At 37.7% G+C, this 21830-nt stretch overlaps 1 protein-coding gene across 1 annotated transcript in view; it reads left to right on the forward strand.

Moving 5' to 3' along the window:
* ADAMTS20 (ADAM metallopeptidase with thrombospondin type 1 motif, 20) overlaps positions 1–21830 on the forward strand; it is a 114289-nt gene that overhangs the window by 26741 nt on the left and 65718 nt on the right. Inside the window, exons 5-11 of the mRNA XM_009327697.1 lie at positions 6227–6310; positions 7012–7136; positions 8100–8140; positions 8455–8560; positions 9672–9818; positions 10379–10520; positions 12482–12586. Of these exons, the coding sequence (XP_009325972.1) occupies positions 6227–6310; positions 7012–7136; positions 8100–8140; positions 8455–8560; positions 9672–9818; positions 10379–10520; positions 12482–12586 (750 nt within the window). The remainder of the gene's footprint in view (positions 1–6226; positions 6311–7011; positions 7137–8099; positions 8141–8454; positions 8561–9671; positions 9819–10378; positions 10521–12481; positions 12587–21830) is intronic.

Here is a 21830-nt window from a genome sequence, read left to right on the forward strand (position 1 = left end):
GCCTTTTAAAAAAGGATGTATTCTTTCTTTTTGCCTCCACTAGAGCACAATAGGGAGTCATCTGGAACCTCTACTTTGTTAACTCAGGGGATGGTAGATTGAAGAGGACTTGGATGAGGGGACAGGAGATAACCTAAAACTCATAGCGGGGGAAGAATGGTAACTGAGGTGTGTAGGTATACTTGTGCAAGTTTGCATGAGAAGTCTCTGCTGGCATTGCTTCCACTGGTGAAAGCACAGGTTTGTACAGAAATATGGATGGACCAGAATAGGAGTAACACCAGGAAAAATAACACAGCTCTTTCTCATTCTCTCAGTAAAGCAGTAAATGCTGTGATGACTTCTTTATCTCATGACTTCAGACACTTCTGGGGTCTTATGAAATATATGAGTGTGGAAGAGGTGAAGGTGAATTCTCCCAGATCCTGCATATCTTGCATCATTTCAGCACTACAGTGATAAATAAGAGATTAGTGGAGCCTGCAAAAGACATGTGAGCTAAGAAGTGATATCATGTTTCTTTCAAGGGATATGAATGTTTGTATTCTCTTGATACTGTGATACAACATTTAGGAAAAGAGAGCTGAAGGAGTCCAATTTGATTTGGATATATCATTTATTTATCCTTCCAGCCTCTAGATGTACTTGCTTGTTTACTAGCCCCTTTTCTAAATAGGGCATTTTGCCACAATTCATGGTCCCAGTTTAATGGACAGTTACAACAGGGATATCAAGAGAAACTAAACTTTTTTGTGACCAAGTTGCTTCCAGTTACCTGGCAGCCACAGCTGTGGTGATGACAAGATCTGACTTAATCTTTGAGAATTTTGTGAAAATAAAAGCTGTGCTCCTTCCACTGAAGGGTAACTAGCTTCATTTGTATATTTATTTTTTTCCTTTCTTTGTTACTGTGCAGTCTGAACTGTTCTGTGATGTGGATGCTGGTTTTAAGAGTCTGAAAAATCTCTTGAAACTAATTTCCCTTTGTCTTGGCTATTATCTCCTACTTCTGTGAAGCCTGGATTTAAATCACTGTAAAGCAAGTAGATCTGGAAATTGTAAAGAAATGGTGTATTATATCAAATTCCTATCCCTGGAATGATGAGGATCATTTCATCACCCTCTTTCATGAATGTTTCCAATAAGAGAGCATTGAAAGGGTATCCTTAGAATACAGGAGTAGGGAGTACTTATGCCTTTATTTTTTCCACTAAAAATAAGAATCTCATATTCCAGATCTTTGATATTCTCTGCATTGATCTATCATTTCAAGTCTCAGTTGATAATTTTAGCCTGTACAGTTCCATAGGTAAATCTTCAAGTTTGATTTGTGGTTTTCAACTCTCAGGATTTTTCTCTTCACACGTGTTCAGCCAGAATATACCTTACTTCACTAGTAAGGGCATCTCATTATCAGCAGAGTCTTGCTCTTTGATCTTTTGAAAGCAGTGGTAATAGCTAAATGTTTGGAGGTCATGAAAGTGCCCATGAGACAAAGGATCCATACTTCGACTCAAATGTAGGGTTAATGAGAGCAGTGTTACTTTTACGTTTAGCGGGAGCTTACCTGTCTCTAGTATGAGAGAAAGTATGCTTCAGATTCTGGCAAGAACTGCTGGCCTCGGGCATCTAAGTGATGTGACTTCAGGCCTCAGCTGTTCACCAGACAGAGATACCCAGTAGATAATTCAGATGGTGCATGGATATGGTGTTGCAAGGTCCTGCCACAGATTCTCTTCAGGTATGCAATGAGCTATTCTTCTGTCTTATACTTACTCAGTCTAATGCATCTCCTCTGAGGTATGGGTTTTGAAGAAATACTTTTGCTCAAATATTTTAAATGGACATTGTGTCAACAGGCAGGAGGGAGGACACCTGACTCTGGGTTTTGTGTTGGTTTCTTTTGCCTCCTCTAAGTTTTCAGTTTTTTTTGTTAGCAGATAACCTCAACAGACAGCACTTGCACAACAATAACAGATTTTTTTTTTCAAGGGACTATTAATGTACACGATGGAACATCCATCAGCTACAGTAATAGCATTTCTTGTTCTTGTTTATGATTAAGCTTCAATCCCCAGAAGGCTCCAGCTTGGACTCCTTGCCCAGATCATTCTAATCACCTTGGATCAGAAATGAGTCTCTCTCATATACTATGGTACAGGAGGCCTTTAAGAAACTGAGGGGTAATGTTGCACTGAAGGTTGATAGTCGCATTCTAGGGACTCTTGGTATTACTTGGTGTTAGCTGAACCTAGTTAACCCCCCATCCAGTTCTCAATCCCTTTGCCTATTCTGCCTGAGATACACCCTTGTAGAACTGGACAAACCCTGTGTTGGTTTTTGTCCACTGTGTCAGGTGTCAGTACCTCATATGACCTGCATGCTCTTTACTTGAAAGACAGTGAAATACAGCTGTTCCCTGAATTTCAGAGCTTTCTGTTCCAAAACAAGACACTAACTAGACTGATTTACAAGTTAATAGAAAGATGTTTCTGACTACTCTAGTGGCTTTCTATGATGGAGTGACTGCATCAGTGAACAAGGGAAGAGCTATGGATGTCATCTACCTGGACTTCTGTAAGGCCTTTGGTATGGTCCCCCACAACATTCTGGCCGCTAAATTGGAGAGATATGGGTTTGATGGGTGGACTGTTAGATGGATAAGGAATTGGCTGGATGGCCATGTCCAAAGAGTTATAGTCAATGGCTCAATGTCCAAGTGGAAACTAGTAACGAGTGGTGTCCCTCAAGAGTCCGTATTGGGACCAATACTATTTAATATCTTCATCAATGACAGACAGTGGGATCGAGTGCACCCTCAGCAAGCTTGCAGATGACACCAAGCTGAGTGATTCAGTTGATCTGCTCGAGGGAAGGGATGCCACCCAGAGTGACCTTGACAGGCTTGAGGAGTGGGCCCATGTGAACCTCATGAAGATCAACAGGGCCAAGTGCAAGGTCTTGCAGCTGGGTCAGGGCAATCCCCAGTATCAATACAGACTGGGAGATAAATGGATTGAGAGCAGCCCAGTGGAGAAGGACTTGGGGATACTGGTGGATGGAAAATGGGACATGAGCCGGCAATGTGCGCTCGCAGCCCAGAAAGCCAACTGTATCTTGGGCTGCATAAAAAGAAGCATAGCTAGCAGGTTGAGAGAGGTGATTCTGCCCCCTGCTCTCATGAGGCCCCAGCTGGAGTACTGCGTCCAGCTCTGGGGCACCTGGTACAAGAAAGATGTGGACCTGTTGGAGTGGGTCCAGAGGAGGGCCACAAAAATGGTCAGAGGGCTGGAACACTCCTCCTGTGAGGAAAGGCTGAGAGAGTTGGGGTTATTCAGCCTGCAGAAGAGAAGGCTCCAGGGAGACTTTATTGTAGCCTTTCAGTATGTAAAGAGGACTCATAAGATCAAGAGAGACTTTTTACTAAGGCCTGTAGTTGACAGAACAAGGGGTAACAGTTTTAAACTGGAAGAGGGTAGATTTAGATTCGGTATAATCATAGTGTCATTAACGTTGGAAGAGACCTCCAAGATCATCGAGTCCAACCGTCAACCCAACACCGCCATGCCCACTAAACCATGTTCCTAAGCGCCTCATCTACATGTCTTTTAAATACTTCCAGGGATGGTGACTCAACCACTTCCCTGGGCAGCCTGTTCCAATGTTTAACCACTCTTTCAGTAAAGAAATTTTTCCTCATGTCCAATCTAAACCTCCCCTGGCGCAACTTGAGGCCATTTCCTTTTGTCCTATCGCCAGTTAGGCGATAAGGAAGAAAGTTTTTATGATGAGGGTGGTAATATACTAGAACAGGTTGCCCAGAGAAGTTGTGGATGTGCCCCATCCTTGGAAGAGTTGAAGGTCAGGTTGGATGGGGCTTTGAGCAACCTGATCTAGTGAAAGATGTCCCTGCCCATAGCCAGGGGGATTGGACTAGGTGATCTTCAAGGGTCTTCCAACCCAAATCATTCTAGGATTCTGTTTACTGCATTTCTATAGCAGTGTCTGTTTCAACATTATAATCTAGACATGAAGCAGTCTGGCTTTGTTACCTGTTCAATAAAAGATCTTTCTGTTAACACCATATGCATGTAGTCTTCTTGTATAGATTTATGCTGTAAGAAATTCTCTGTTGTAAGTGGCTTTTATATCAGCTTAAGTGGTAGGACAGTCAATCCTCGGGATAAGTGTCTTCACATTATAAGCCAGAGATCCTCACAGATCTCATTTCAGATTCCTCTCTGACATGATTTTTGGAATGCCATATGAACCTGTCTTCTGTTTCTTCTTTGCTAAAGAGAAATAAAACTTGAAATAGTTGGGCTGGAATTAATCTCCCCTAGCTTCATACATCTGAAAATTTGACATCTCGTCTCCCTCCATAGTAAAGGGATGAAGAAATGAAATATCTTACTGTCTTGTATGAAAATACATATATCTAAATGTGTATCTTCAGATAGGCATGTCTACACAACAGTTTATCTTTTTCCTTCTCCATTGACTGAAGGAATTTAGCTCGCTTACTATTAGTTACATGAGCTGAGATGAATGTGATAATTGTTATGTTATTCTAAGATGACAATTCATTCAGGAACATACCTTGACTGTTTGTGATATTTCAAGGGGAGGATAAATATCCAGAAATATCCTTTCTAGGTTTATCAAAGTGGATCTCAAACTGTAAGAACACATTATGAGCTTGATAGTTTGTGGTAGTTTAAAAGTGATTTTGATAATGGCAAAATGGTGGTTTATTCCATTCAAATTCAAGTAACCCCTTCTGCCTAAATAGTGCTTGAGCCTTTACAGGCACCTTTTCTTTGACAAAGGTATTATGAGTGTGTCTATGCCTAATTGAACTCTTCATTGAGTGCTTCATTGATGCTGCTTATTCCCACCTCAGAATAATTGGACGCTTGCTGGTTAGTAACCAAGAATGGAGTCTGTATGGAAGGAAGCAGACAATAGCTGTGCTACTCTGAAATGTGTTCTCCACATGGATTCCAAAACTCAGCCTCCTTCCCTGCCCTTATCAAATCCTCTATTTCCAGCTTGTGTATCAGCAAAAGAAGGAAGGACAACACTGCGCATTGTGCTCTCTCCAGTTTAGAGGAAGGGAGGGTATGAGTCAGTGGGAGCCAGTGCTCTATCAGTTCCAACTTTTAGCAGAATGACTTGGTCTCAGGTACATAGGATTCATACACAGCAAGGCTGTGGTTTCACAAGCAATTTGAGCCGGTTCAAGCGTAGGCTACTTTTGAAAGAAGTCTGTTCTTCTGCACCTTTCTCTGTTAGCACCTGTGTCGAAAGGGCTGCACCAGGAATGAGATCATGTTGATCAACATAACATGATAGAAAAAAAAGAAAAAAAAACCCCAACGTTCTGCAGCTGGATCAGTTCCCTGATCCTGTTACTTTGGTAGCCTTGCAGCTTTAGCACAAGTCAGAAGGGAGGAAAGCCAGTACTTCTGTGTTTGGTGGCAGCTCTTGTTTAGGTAAGGCTGTCATTCAATGACTGCTTTAAGCCAAATTGTAGAATCCATATGGATGAGATGAATGAAGCTATTATTGAGAATGAATAAACTTTTTTACTGCTTTTATGAAGAATAACTTCCAAAATATTGGTGTATGGAGTTGACTCATGATTTTTACTATCTGGCTGCAGGACTATATATAAAAATGCCTCTTGGGTATGTTAATACGAATTTTATGAGTGAGTAAAGAAACCTTTTGTATGTGTTGTGTATTTTCAATACAGGTTTACAACTTGGTCCAGCTTCCATTAAAAGCAAGGGCAAACATTTACTCGTTCAAAGTTCCTTTCTAAAACCCTCTAATATTTTAGGTATTGATTCTACAAATCATCCACATAAACCAGCTTATGTCTATGACAGTCAGTGACATTACTTTTGTTCTTTCTTTGATATTTTATCACTAAACTACAGGTTTTACAGTGTATAATAAGTATACTTTTTACACTAGCATTTCAACATGGTGTCTAAGCGTTTGGAAATGAATATAAAATTATAGCTATTTGGATATTAAAAACTGGGCAACTATTTTGGGTTTGTCACCATATCCTTGGGTAGAAAGGTACAGATGGATGTATGAGACATGTGTTGTGTAACAACTTGTTTTTCTTTGATAACTTGTTTGCATGGCAAAGAGAGATATGGTTTATCAGATGAGTTTAATATTCTAATCTTCTGACTTGTTTTCTCTTTAGGTTGCAGCAATCTATAAAGATTCAAGTATTGGAAATCTTATAAATATAGTTATTGTAAAATTAATTGTAATTCACAATGAACAGGTAGGAAAAATAAATATTAAAAAGATTTCTTTCTTAATAGAAGAAATAAAATACATGAATTTCCAAAGCTTAAAATTTTTTTAGTTTTAAATACAAAATATTTTCTTTGACTATAAAATTTTGTTTTAAAATAGGAGACTAAATGTCAAATGTGAGGTTAACTGTGGACCTTTTATTTAATGCCTGTATTTCCCCACTTCTCTATTAGCACCTTCTGTTGACCTAAATGGACATAAATCAGGTAGTATATGAAAGCTTATGGCATAACTACCTAAAGCATGGTTATACACATTGAAACATGAAAGGGAAATGACAGCTTTTATAGAGGGTTTTGATGGAGAGTTCCAGCCCTCACAACTGTAATATTTTAAGATTGTAAGAAGTATACACTTTTCAAATACATGTTTTTATATTTATTTATCATAAATGTCTTGTCATGCTATTTTTTTTAATATTTAACACATGGTGCATGCTCACATACACTGATAAAAATAATGGGTTCTCATGACTGATGACTTGTAGCTAAATTAAGACCTGATACTACAAACAAGTCTGTGAGTGAACTTACGTGGCATCCTGCTGACTTCCTTTCCATGCACAGTCATTGTTTTGCAGATTAGGGGCACAAATGACAAAGTAATAAGTACAAGTGGATGAATATTAAAACCCTTATTTGGTTTTCTTGGCCATTTTTTGCTTAGGAAGGACCAGCTATCACTTTCAATGCAGCTACCACTCTTCGTAATTTTTGCTTATGGCAGCAAGCACAAAACACTTTGGATGATGCTCACCCTTCTCATCATGATACTGCTGTTCTTATCACTAGGTACAGTATCTGAAATAGCCATAATTACTCAGCTAGGTGAGACAAATGCTTCAGTTTCTTTTTTACAACAGCATTTTTTAACAATTCCACTGATATTGTTCATAGATAATTGAAGTGAATAAAGACCATCTCGCGTGTCCCAAACCACTGATTATCAATACGTGAGCAATTACTGACAGTGCTATGTTGGTAGCTAACCAGCTGATGAACCTTTTGTTAAAGATGATGGAAATTACTTAGACCTGTGTCCTGGTTTTGGCAGGGAGAGAGTTAATTTCCTGAAATTGCTACAAGGAAATGAAGTCTTTAACCATTGTACGTATATGTGATAGGGACAGGGTGTTGTACATAGTAGAATCAGCTGAAGAATGCAGTGACAGTCAGCTCATGATAGCCCAGGAGTAATTAGAACTACCAAAAGCTTACAAATGGAAAACACTTAAATACTTGTATATATTCTTCCTGTATGTTGATCGCCTCAGCGAAGGTTCTGATGTTCATTCACTGAAATATATTCTCTCTTTTGCTGTTCTTTTTCATTATTTTTCTTCCCCCAGTGTTCAAGTTGGACACACTCCAGTACTTCAAACTGTTTCATATTTGTCCTGAATTTTACGTTGTTATTTTGGCAGATGGTCCACTACATAAGGTAGTTTCAAGTATACTGCAATCTGCACGTTTTTCAGCAGCATTTCGTGCTTGATCTACCTTCTGCATTGTAGAGAAATAACATAGTATTTGAATTTTTATTCTTTGCAAGCTAGATAGAAAGCAATACTGTGAGCTTAGTCTGGTGAATTTAAATTACTTCTTTCACTAGAATGCAAATTGTTTGAATGGACTGTAAGATTAAAAATTGAGAATCTGATTTGCAATTGCTGTAATTAATATAGTAACAGTGAAATACTTTAAAAATGTTCTTTTATTTGCTGTAATAATTTTAAATAAATCTTTTCCTTCAAGGGAAGATATCTGCAGAGCTAGAGAGAAGTGTGATACTCTTGGTGAGTTATTCTTTTTTAATCAGTATGATTTTATAACAGAAAATATATAACAATTTCACTGTAGGGAGAAAACTCAGTTAGGAATAAATCAGAAAATAGATGAAAATTTAAGTCACACAGACAAAAAAATCAACTTCTCAATGCTGTTCTGCCCTGGCATGTACTTTGGTGCCAGGTGGTTGATCGTTTTGTGTAAACTTGCTGTATAGTTGAGGCATGACTTTCAACTCGTGTGCCGTAGTATTCATTTGTAGAGTCACTCCTATATGAAAACTCATTCTGTTAAGCTTTTATATAAGGGTTCAATTTTGCAGGTTTAGCAGAGCTAGGTACAATGTGTGACCCACTACGCAGCTGTTCTATAAGCGAAGAAAATGGATTGAGTGCCGCTTTTACAATAGCGCATGAGCTTGGACATGTGTAAGTACCTATTTCCCAGCAGGTAAATTTTTTTATTTCCTTCTGAATATGACTGATTTCCAGTGACGGGCTCTACGTTTCTAAGAGGGTGCAGTCTGCTACATCCTTTAGAGTCATTATTTTTGGCCCTTGCAGTGAGCCAGCTCTGCCCACCACCTAGAGGTAGAGAAATTGTGAATTTTATAACCTGGTTGGTATCCTGAATTATGGGAAATACTGGCCATACAGCTGTGTTCTGTCCTGTTATCATATGAACTGGTTGGGACACTGCGACAGATATCTTAGATGTGCAACATAGTCCTGTTAACTCCAACTGCATTCTAGCCCTGATAGGAATTTATCTTTAAGAAAAGACAATTTTTAATATAACGCAGAAATATTCTTCCTTGTGTTTGATCCTTTCAGAATACAATAGAGTAACACAAAGAGAAATACTTTACACAGAAAAATAAGAGGAGATGACAGCATTTTATTTTATGAAGCATACCTCATCAGTGATGGCAGAAAGGTGCTATACTCTAGCTCCATGAGGCATGCCACAGTGTAGGTAACGACAACGTTACAGAGCTCAGTAGCTAGCTCATTGATTTTCATGTGCCTGGAAGTTCATTTAGATACATGCCATTTGTCATGGTACTTACATCGTCTTATTTTATATCTCAGTTTATTAGTTGCATAATATGATGTTGATGTGCTCTGTCGTTTGTTTTTGTTACTGAATTGTAAGAGTTGTGAAGTGAATACTGGGGAAGAATGTTACGGACAGTCTAGTGAAGGCCTGTATATTCAGTCAAGGAGACGTGTTCTTTATTTAAAGTGGCATACTCCCAAAACACTGGCATTTTTCTGGTGGGCTAAAGAACTATGTAATTGTAAAATTCTTACTGTGCCCAGCATTATGTAATTAGGAGCATTTTAGAAAAGGAGGGAATTTTGTAAGGTATTTCTAAAAAATCTATTGCCATAATGTCAAATAATCATATTAAGTGAGTCCCATTAAATTTTAAGGCATTTTCAAACTCAAAACTCAAGCATTTTGCTGCTACAACAAAGAGAGTTTCAATTAACTATTGCTGAATTTGTTTTGGAGTTTGCCTGTTTTGCTTCTTAGATTTAATGTGCCTCATGATGACAGCTTTAAATGTAAGGAAGCTGGAATTAAACATCAATACCATGTAATGGCTCCAACTTTAAATTACCATACAAGTCCGTGGACCTGGTCAAAATGCAGTCAAAAATATATCACTGAATTTCTTGAGTAAGTATCAATATAATGCTATGTTGGTTTTTTCAATTTAATGTCTTTCTGAGAAATATTTAAAGGTGTTGCTTAAATACCAATTTTGTGTTGTTGTTAGGTTTAACCACTGATTCGTAGGGCCTCAGTCCTCCAGAAAAATCATCTTTGAATTTTTTTTTTACTGTAGTGGCATTGGTTATTGATAAACTCTTTTGTATGATTTTAGTAGGTCAGAACAGCCAAACTTTATTTTAGGAAATTTTTATTTAAAAAATAAGTGGTAGGTATAATTTAGGCAGTACCATATTTTTTCCTGTAAGAATGTGAAAATGGGAAATGACAGCCATAAAGCAAAAAGAGCCTTAAGCTTTGTTTGGTGGATATAATGCAAAATCCAATAAAGGAAAATCAAATGACCTGATTTATTTTACTAATTTTAATTAAAGTCATTATATAGGCAGGTAGGCATGCAAACCTGTAAGTCCACTGAGATATGCAGGTGTAAGTGTTATGTGAGTAAGCTCCCAATGAATTAATTAGGAGTGATCTATTCATGTTTTGTTCCTGTTTTACAACAGTACTGGTTATGGTGAATGTCTCCTAGACAAACCAAGTGGAAGAATATACGATCTTTCCTCTCAGCTGCCTGGGTCAATGTATGATGTCAACAAGCAGTGTGAACTTATGTTTGGTCTTGGGTCACAAGTGTGCCCGTATCTGGTAAGTGAACAATAGTGTCGTGTCAATCTGTACTAAAAAATTACTGAAAGGTAGATTTAGAAAGGAAATCTCAGGACTTCTGGTTTTGGAAGAATTTTATCCTGAAATATGTCAAAGTTCAGGTTCTATTTTGTTGAAAGGGGAAGAGTACATTGGAGAGTATTGAAGCTCCATGTGCTAGAAATACATAGAATTAAAAAGTAGGATTAATTCATTTTGATTTGCACATCTGTAAATGTGATTATAATTCCTTCAAAAGATCTAAAGCTACATAAATCAAGGCTTCCTGCAACTACTGAAAGGGATTTATTTCAACACTTTTACAAATGTTTTCACATTATAGCCCCTATCTTACCTTAACAGGTCTTTCTTATCTGCTTCTTTTAGTACTTTTTACAAATCGATAACTTCAAAATTAATATATTAATTCAAATATTTGTTCCAAATGTTTGGTCCAAAGTGTAGATTCCCTGTACTTTGTCAAAGCATCAGAAAATATTTTTCAAGGCTGTTAGAGTGTACATTTTCTATACTTAACCAAAAATTTCTGTAAAGGAAAACTGGGATCTGGAAAGAAAACTTGAGTAGATTAATGCACTTAAGTTGTACTTCGAAAACTTAATGTGGCCATTGCAATATAAAATAAATAGAAATATAACATTATGACTTCATTCATTACTGTTGAGATGTCACACAGTTAGATTTTGGACCAACTTCTCAAATACATTTACTAGTATTGCATGGCTTGTTGGAGCTGTTTAAAGGAGAGAATTTAAGATCAGATTCAGACTGGATTAAGAGGAGCTGTTGGTGAGGTAAAGTGTTGTTTGGGAGGAGTCAGGCTTTATGGGAATATTACAGAAAAGTAAAGGGGCGTTCAAAGACCTGAAGATGGTGTTACTGAAGACTGCTTTGTAAATTTTGTAATCCATAAAGGTTATTTGTCCATTAAGAGTCTTAACAATTTGAAAAGGAGGCTTTCTTCTTAATTTTCTAGTCAGTGTATATTTAAAAATAATTCCAGTTTGTGTCTTTATCTGGGGATTATACTCACTGTGCTGCATAGTATCAGCTGTAATCTTACATGCTTTTTTATTAAATTATCTACTGAATTAGAAGATGAAGTTATCTATTACTTCTAACGAGATCAGTTGCAAATACTCCACATTCCTGTCTGGCCTTATGCAAAATCCATTTTTTTTAAATTTTGGGGTTTTTGTGGTTGGGTTTTATCTGTGTCGTGGTTTAACCTCAGTCGGCAACTGAGCACCACACAGCTGCTCACTCACTCCTCCCCAGTGGGATGGGGGAGAGAATCGGAAGGGTAAAAGTGAGAAAACTTGTGGGTTGAGATAAAGACAGTTTAATAGGTAAAGCAAAAGCCGCGCATGCAAGCAAAGCAGAACAAGGAATTCATTCACTCCTTCCCATGGGCAGGCAGGTGTTCAGCCATCTCCAGGAAAGCAGGGCTCCATCACACGCAACGGTTACCTGGGAAGACAAACGCCATCACTCCCAACATCCCCCCCCTTCCTTCTTCTTCCCCCAGCTTTATATGCTGAGCATGACGTCACATGGTATGGAATGTCCCTTTGTCCAGTTGGGGTCAGCTGTCCCGGCTGTGCACCCTCCCAGCTTCTTGTGCACCTCCAGCCTTCTCAGTCGGTAGAGCATGGGAAGCTGAAAAGTCCTTGACTAGTGTAAACACTACTTAGCAACAACTAAAACATGGGTGTGTTATCAACTTTGTTCTCAGCCTAAATCCAAAATGCAGCACTGTACCAGCTACTAGGAAGGAAATTAACTCTATCCCTGCCGAAACCAGGACAATCTGTAAAAAAAATTGTATTACTAATAGCAAACACTAAACTCACATAGTATGAGAAACCAATATAAATATACCAACTAATGTCTAAAATGGTGTTACAGGTACAACAAAGGTAATCTTGTTTTCTTTTTAGAAACAATGCAAACGCTTATGGTGCACAAGCACAGAAGGTGTTCACAAGGGTTGTCGTACTCAGCACATGCCTTTGGCTGATGGAACAGTTTGTGGTGTGGGAATGGTAAGCCTTCACATATTTCTTGGTACTTGCATATGGCAAAATGGTTGATGTAGATAAGAATGATCAGTGCTTGCTGTGTGGCAGTACTGCACCTGTAGCATACTGATTGTGTAAACAGTATCTACCTGACTTTTACCTGCGGTTTCTCTTCGTCCTGTAATGTTGTGAAATAAATAACATAGGTTGTCTGTTCAGAATAATGATAAAAGTTTACAGATACGACACTGGTTAAAAATAGGTGGAAGACCTCAGGGGAAAGCTGCCATCTTTTTCTGTTTGAGAACTTCACATCATTTATAACAAGTTGGGTTTTTTCCTCATCAGTAGTGTTCCAAAGATGAATTTCCTGGAAACAAGACATCCCAAAGTGTGTTTCCCCCAGTTTGTCTTGCTGAGGCTGTTTCACTGAACCAAAATGAATTAAGTACGAGTGACTCAAATACAGCAGTATACTTCTTTGGAAGGAGGAGGTCTTTTGGATTAGTATCCTGATTCCAGTAGATATTTGTGTTGTATCTGTTTCAGAAACTGCATCAGGGGAAGTTTGGATTGGCGTTAGGAAAAGGTTCTTCACTGAGAGGCTGGTCGGTCACTGGAACAGGCTCCTCAGGGAAGTGGTCACGGCACCAAGCCTGTCAGAGTTCAAGGAGCATCTGGACGATGCTCCTAGTCATATGGTTTAGTTTTAGGTAGTCCTGCAAGGAGCAGGGAGTTGGACTCGATGATCCCTATGGGTCCCTTCCAACTTCCTGCTTGAAATATCCTATGATTCTATGAAAGCATCTCTCAGTACCTCTTCATCTACTCCAGTAAGTGCCTTAGCCACACATAACTCACATGGATGTTCTGCCTTGCCTGTTTTAACATAATTCAGGATACTTGGATCTGTTCAGTGCTAAAAACTAGGACCTCTCTTCTCACTTATACCCTAAATGCGTAGGACTCTACCTGGCTGTATGAGGTATGAATTGAATGCTTTGACACATAAAAAAGAAGAAATGGAAGCTGGACTTCCTATACCCTGCTCATTGGTTTGTTTGGTAAAGAGTGTTTGGGTGATGAGAGTTCAGCTCACTAGTTCCTCATCCGGCAGGCTGTTTTTGAGTGCAGATCTTGATCTGTATTCTCTGATGATACAACCTTTCTTGGGTTGTCCATAAGGGTCATGAATATCTAATTAGTAGATATAGTCAAGGCACTTGCAGAATCTTGATAGAAAAAGTAATGATGGAGGCTAGTTGAATCCAGAGTTATCAGTGCAGATTTGAGGTTTTCAGTTTTGGATTTGTATGTAGTTTGGGAAGTGAACAGAAATCAGGTGCTTGAGTTGTTTGCTGATCTAGTCTTTAGCTTCTCCATGTCTCAGTTCACCACCAGCAAATAGAATTATTTTCTTACCTGTTGGGATTGTGAGAATAAATATTTCAGAGATTTTTGACATGCTCAGATATGACAGTGATTATCTTAAATACAGCTGGTTTATTATGTTGAGCTGCTTTTAATAATAGTGTGCTTTGGCAGCTTCAGTGGCTGTGACAGCAATGTTAATTTTTTATCTTTTGATAGTTTTGTAGGTTCAATGATAATTAAAAAATATCTGGTCTAATTTCTGTGTATAATAGGCTGCTACATTTCACTCAGTTATTACAAAATTCCCCTCATTAACTTTTCATCTTTACAGATTTTTTCTTTTTCTTTATTTGGTAAGTCAGTAGTAGTGAGGAATTTGAAAATACTGTCTTAATGGATAACAATTTAGTGGGTAAACTGTCTGAAACTGTTTCTTTCTCTCTTGCAAGATTAGGAAAAGTTATTTGAAGGTTGCGGTGGAAGCTTTGCTTGATTAAATTCTATGCCTGCAGCTGGTGTTATAATGTTTAACCCTTTTTTCAGTCAATCACTGATCAGAAAGGAAGTTCATCTTTTGTATAAAATTCATGTGTAATCTTTAGTTCAATTGACTTGACTAATTTGCCAACATCAGAGGACTTCTTTTATATAAGAATACAAAAACCTATCTTATGCAATTACTGCAGTGAAACTAGTTTTCTGTAGGAAGTGAAGAGCTAATTACAGTCATTACCTCTGAAAAATGTAAGAAAGAACAGCAATTAATCTGACAAATTGTCATCTGTTCCTGTCTAAGGGACAGCTCCTTTCAAGCTCAGTCAGCAAGTTTCTGTTGATGTTAATAGGAATAAGACATGGTGACTAGTTATTGTAATTAATATTTGCAGGCAAGCTAAATAAACTTATATTTGGCATTTGCAGGATTATGGCTGTGATGAATACAGAAAAGATCCATTTAAGGCATTTAATTTTAGTATCAACTTTTTAAGCTTAGATTTGACATGTGAGTTTATTTTCACAGTAATCTTTAGTTTTTCTTCAGGTTGTGTGTCTGATTAGTGGATCTTACTCTATGGACTGCTCTAACAGTCCTTTTATCTTTCCTTCCCCAAAATACAAGAAGATAGAAATCTAATAATATCAAATACTCTCAAGTGAAGGAGCAAACAGCTTTTCCTGAGTGCCTGCACTTCCTAATGGAATATCTTCTTGCCTTATGCAATCTGTCAGCGTGCATGCATTTTGAAAGAGAATTGTGTTTCTCATGGTGCACACACGTGTAGAGCTCAGTGACTTCTTAATATATATATAATATTAGTAGCAGGCACGGGCAGCGTTTTCTTAAAACATTAAAGGGAAAATGCAGCCTAACACTTCAGTGTCTTATAGAGAATAAAGAAAATAATTTTCTTGGGAATTTGAACATTTCCTGTATTAATTCTACAGAGTTAATATTATTAATTATCTAGGATTAATATTACTAAAATAGAAAACTTTCACTTTTACTTCAATTTGCTGTCTAGTCAAATTTCTTTGAGCTGATAAAACTGTACTTTGCTCATCCTAGAGTTACCTGCAAAAATTAATTATATTTTCTTGTTGGGCCTCTACTGAAGTATCTGAAAATTTCTCTTCACCTCCTCTTTTTATACATTCTGAGTGCTTAAGTCTGACAGTAACCTATAGGTAGCGATTCTGCTGTGTCTAAGAACAGTTTCTCACTCCATTGATATTCACGTTGTGTCTCATCACTTTAGTTGCTTTTTGTTTGCCTATTTGGCTTCACAAAGATCCATAGGAAATCTAAGCTTCTGCCAGCTCTTCTAACATCACATGGACCTTCCCTGAAGCAGAGGATGCAGCCTTTAAGTTCTTTGGCTTAATTGGTGCTTCAGAGACAAAATGATAGTAAATATTCCTAGACATGCCATATGTAAACACTTACTAGCTTTGCAGTGCTGAATTTCTACACACCACAGGACTGTATTAGTTATTTCTTGAAAGTTTCTGGTTTTTTTTGTGAGAGATATTATTAAATACAAAGGTAAACGTTCCTGGCTTGTCTTCCTAAATTAGTTATATGATATAACCAGAATATAAAGTTTTTATTAAAATGTTATTTTTATTGTGTAATGAGGCACAATGACATGAAAAATATTAAGTGGTTAGTGCTTTTTCATGTGTTGTCTCTGTAATCAAAGTTACCATGGGATTATCTTCAGAATTAAGAACTATGGCATGTGATCAGGTGGAGGTAGCCTGCTCAGTGGATGCCACAATGAATTTCATATATACAGTTGTAACTTTTTGTTGCTATAGTATAAACTATATGTACAAATTAAAAAACATAATCATAGAATCATAGAATCATTAAGGTTGGAAGAGACCTCCAAGATCATCGAGTCCAACCGTCAACCCAACACCACCATGCCCACTAAACCATGTCCCTAAGCGCCTCATCTAGCCGTCACAATAAGGAAAGTATTTATATGCTGCATTGAGGACCAAGGTATCAGAGGAGGACCCTATGTATTACAAGATATGAGAGTGTTATTTTCCATTAGGACAGAAACTGGAATGCTTTAATTGGCCCAGTTTCCTTCTCTTAACTGCCATAATTCTTGTTGCCATCACGTTCCAGGTAGGAGCTAATTTGATGGATATTTAGGAAATGTGAACAACTTAGAGTAGAACTTTTTGCCCTGCTTCCTCTTAGGTTTTCTTGTTGGATTCCAGTCAGAAATTTCTTTGTGCTTTGAAATTTCTGCAGACCAGCAGGCTCTCGGTATTATCTGTTTAAATTATGTTTTCAATTGCTTTCTTTTCTTTTACTACCCATTTGTTTTATTTTCTGGGAGACTACTCTATTCAAGGGTTTCTGTAGTGAGGAATTTACTTGCATTTGTACTCTGAGATAGTACAAAAGATTTCTGCTTACCTTGAGCATAGGAGGTTTTGAAGGGTGTTTTTTTCCTTTCTTTTTGAAATTCCAAAGAAGTGAGTTTGGAGAATGATTCAGGTTTTGCCATGTTCAGATCTAAATCTTTAAAAAAAAAAAAAACAACACCAAAACACACACACAAAATAATGTTAGTAGGAATCCCTAGATTCACTGGATTTGTTCATAATTCTAAATCTACAGGGTACCAGTTTTCAGTGTGGTTAATGTCATTCACAGAAAATACTTAATCCCATTTTATGGAGGACCTAATTAAAAGGAGGAGTAAGCTAGTAGTATGGAAAGGAAATATCTACACTATTATGTGTTACCAAATTGGTTACAAGCCAACTGGTACACAAACTCTCCTTACACACATCCATCTCCAACTTACACCTGGATCATGGCTTCTGTATAATGAAGTCATGCAGTTTTTAGCAGTGTAGTTTACATGATATTCAAGTAATGGTGACTCATCTGCCGGAGTTGGTGATGCTCATCTGAGCCAAAAAACCCACCTCCAAAGAAGAATCAAAGAAAACGGTGAAACCATCTATCTTCTAGGAGTGGCATTCTCAGAACAAGTCTTTTTTTGCTATGAAAGTAACAGCAAAAATACCCAATAAAGTGGGGGGGGTTTAATTATTTTTTGAGGCACTCAAAGATCTCTGATCCTTCCTGGATTCCTGAGCAGTATACAAATATGCCCGTATTCCAGTGATTCTTTGGACATGAGAAGGGAGAGGTAGGAGGTAGCTATGTGATTCTGACCCAAACTTTTCCGTGTCCCGGAGCTCTCCCAGTGTTCTACATAATGGCAGTTTGCTACTTCAGCACCGCTGAAAAAACAAATGTCAGAAGTCTGGAAAAAGCTGTTTAACAGCAAGAAGGAATCCACATGATGTAAGTAAGTTTGATTGGAAAGCATGTGCCTTGTGTATGTGTGAGAGAAATGGTTATTACTTCTATTCACTGTAGATGTATACTGTATATTGAGCTAGTGTCTCTAAAAAATATTTAGAATAGCTATTGAGTGAATTAAGATTTCGACCACATAAGGAGAGGTATACAGGGACAATTGAGAATGTGGATGCAGACCAACAAAGGATTGCTTTTGGTCACTAAAAGAAGTAGCAGTCTCTGATTCTGAGGTATATTTGCTGCTCCTCAGTTGTAGGTTACTACCCATGTGTTGATTTCTTCTAAAAACCATTGCATTGCTTGAATACCTCATGAATGTAATACATGAAGATAGTTAATCTGAAAGAATAATTCATTATATGTGTGTATATATATGTAAAGTAAGTATCAAACCTCAGATGGATTTTAACAGAGTTGAGAGTTAGGGGAATATGTTAACCATCTGGGAAGCAGCAGCAGATCTGACCTTTTGAACTGTAAAAATAGAGTAAAGCGTATTTAAGGGCTCAAACCAAGAATTTTTGTGATAAACTGGGATTTTTGTAAATTACTTTTCTGATGAAATGTGATTTCAGAAAAATTAAAAGTTTTCTGTGGGAATATATCAAGGGAGAAATAAAGTATGTAGATTTTTTCCAAGGAAAAAATGGAAAATGTTGAAAAAAAAATTATTAAAATATTGTGGGTTTTGTAGATAATTAATGTCATCTGAGTAATAAATGTAGGCTTGTCCAAGAATCCATGCCACAGAGATAGAGACCTGAGATGCCATAGTCACAACTTCAGTTAGACTTTTCTCCAAGCTCCGTTTCTTCTGTCTTGTATACTCATTTTACTAACTGCTGTTTTCACTGTTATTATATGCTTTAGGCCCCACTTCTCGTCTTGGTTCTTTGAGCAATGTGCTTTCTTGACTACGTGTATTATAGGAAGAAGATGAAGAGCAGGCATAGGTCTAATGTGCAGCAAAATGTTTCCTTACGTCAACCTGCAGCAGATGAGGCAGAGAGAGATCTGTAGCAGTCAAGGGAATGAATGGGAACACCCCATAGACATAAATACAGCCAGAAACAACAGCTCTGAGATCTGTGGACTTCAGCATTCATCTGAGTGGGTGTTCTTGTCTTCACTCTCTGCTCATGGGGTTATGTGCTGAATCTATGTAACTTCTAAGATTCATACTCCTTTCCCAGCCCTGTGTGATTGGAATCTACTTTGAGACAGTTTATCCTCAGACCTCAGCTACAGGCCAGATGCTTTATAGTGAACTGGTCTGGTGCTGCAGCACTGCGTTTAGTGTTTATCTGTTTTGTGGCACCAGCTATTCCCATTTTCCTTTCCTGCATTCAGTCCACTACAACTTTCTCTTCTTGTGCTATTCACTAGCTTATAGTTGTTCTCAGGGCCCTGTCTGGATATCAGGAGTGAAGAAATTTTATTTTATAAGACAAAAAGAAATCAGAGCAATAAAACTGGATATTTGGAAGGCAAAATACAGACCATCGTGTCCACTTCTGCAATGCTTTGTCCTTTTCATTTTCTCCTCATACTTGTCTTCAGTGTTCAATCATCTTTCCTTTCAGAAGCACCAGCAGCTACCAGCAACATCCATGGAAACATGTTGGTGTCTGGAAATAGATGAAAAGTTTTTCTTGAGCTCCGTTTCTGCAAGGGTACATGGGGCTCCAGCGCATGAAACTGTCCTCATACACTGAGCATCAGTGTTTCAATTTTTGCCTCAAGATCTTCAAAAACCATGTGTATCTCTGGGAGTAGCCTGGAAAACATAGGCAGTAAGAGTGACCTTGGAGTCCTTTTCCTGCTGTGAGTCGTACCAGGCTGTGTATGAAGTACTTGATTTCAGAAGAGCTCTAGTCCTGTTCTGCGTGCATCTGTTGCTCTCCTTGATTCGGTCAAAATCGAGCATAGTCTGGCAATTAACGCTGTAATAATTTCTTTCAAAATTGGTTTCCTGGAAACTTATCTCATAGCTTATTGAACTTGCTAAGTTGGAAGTACCTGAAATCAGTTTACCAAATCATAGTTTAATCCATAGGCAGGAGTCAAACTACTTATTATAAGCAGGTGATTAATAAATACAAATCTGGGTACCTGTAGGTTCTTTGATCCCAAATTTGAACAATTAACCCTCCCTCTTATCTCTGAAGATGTAATAATTACATGTCGGTTTGGGTCAGAATTTCTGCCAAACCAACTGTTGACCTTGGCTAGAGCAGAATTGCCACTTGCTGCAATCAGTATGTTTGGAATTATGAGTGATACCCACTTTACATGATGCATACATTATATTTGCCATAGCAAATGTAGGAAGAAAAATTGTTGGTGATTATATTTAAGTTTATGAAAGTTCTGTATATCAAATTATTCTCAGTGAAGCAATGATTCAAGCAAGCAGAGGAACATCTGGAATGCATCCGGTGCCAGAGTTTTCTACTGTGACTTCATCGTGTTGCTTCTGTAGGAATGCAGCAGAATAATAGTTGAGACAAGTTTGTTGAATAAGCTATTAAAATCCCAGATGTGAACATGTGCTTTGCATTTTTATGGATCAAAATAATGTTGTTGTGGGTATAAAATTTCATTTTACAACTCTGTCTTTTCCTGAGATCTCCCTTCAGGTTATTGTAAATGTTCTTGTGGATGGAAGAAGAACCTAAACTCTAGGTCACTGTCCCATATTTTGATGCAGTATTCATTTTTTGAAGGGGGATTTAGAATCTTCAGCCTACAGTAGTAAAAGAATTATTTCCTAAGATGTTAATGACAGTTTTTGAAAGGCAAGGTCTTAATGTTTCCTCATATTTACCTTACGGCTGCACTATGTAAAAGTCTATCTTTTATTACTAGGTACTAGAAGGTTTCAGTACAAAGGTACCCTAAGGGCATCTTGAAAAAAAAGTAATAAAAACTAACAGTAAGCACTGCAGTGAGAAATCATATGCAGATATGCAGTGAAATAAAGGTGTCTTTTTGGTGTTAAGTTAAAGCATTAGTCTTAGCGCTAAGCAAGTGATGATCTGGCCAGTTTGCTGGATTATTTAAATGGTTGTATGACAAGATAGATCTAGTTTTTGTTCTGTGTTTGCTTTGGTCTTGAAAATCACCTTGAATAGTCATATTCTTAGAGGAAGGCATTCAGGGCTTAAAAGATATGGCCCATGTGCAAGAGTTGGTGTGACGAAGAATTATACAGGCAGGCAACTTTATTGGCAAGTTGGATTAGGAACTCAGGCAGAACTCAAAGGAGAATCTGATTCTGTGACAAATTCCTATTTTGAGAGCAAAATGATGTTAGCATATGAGCGTAACTATCAATATAATAAAAGCATATACTAATTAGGAAAAAAGGCTTCTAGGAATTATTTTATGCAGTGATAAAACCACTGAGCAACATTTGAGTTTTGTGTCATTCAGGTATATTCAGAAAGATTGCACACATTTTGCTGTGTTCACCAAAATTTATGTTAATTGATAGTTCCTACAATAAATTTGTAACATCATAATAACTCTTGAGAAATTCAGTGTAACATTTAAATTAGTTTTAAAAAGGGGTGGAATCCTTGAATTATTTTATCTTCTGTCTATCAGAGATTCTTAAACTGTTTTATGTACTGGAGACTTCAGTTACCGAAACCCTTCTAGACTTCAAAGTAACTCGAAGCTGTTTTGTGTCACAGAGAGCAGAGGGGCAAAGCCTAAGCTTTGGAAATAACGAGCAGTTGAGTTGATATAATCTGTTCCAATTATTCTAGTGGCTGATCCATGTATGTACTGCAGGGAAAGATGGAATAAGCCACTCCCTGTCAATACGACTAGGAGAATCCTTCCTGACAACAAACCTAATGATCAGTCTAATCCTGAGTCTGCAAACAGTCTTCTAAAATAAAGAATTCTCTCTATTGTGTATGAGCACTGACCCCGTGTAGTCCATCCTGCCCAGTGTCTTGTCTCCAGATGTGGGCAGTCTTTGATGCTTCAGAGGATGTTTGGAGTCAAGGACAAAGTTGAGGACAC

The sequence above is a fragment of the Pygoscelis adeliae genome, unplaced genomic scaffold (genome assembly GCF_000699105.1).
Source record: "Pygoscelis adeliae isolate BGI_AS28 unplaced genomic scaffold, ASM69910v1 Scaffold113, whole genome shotgun sequence".
Lineage (NCBI taxonomy): Eukaryota > Metazoa > Chordata > Aves > Sphenisciformes > Spheniscidae > Pygoscelis > Pygoscelis adeliae.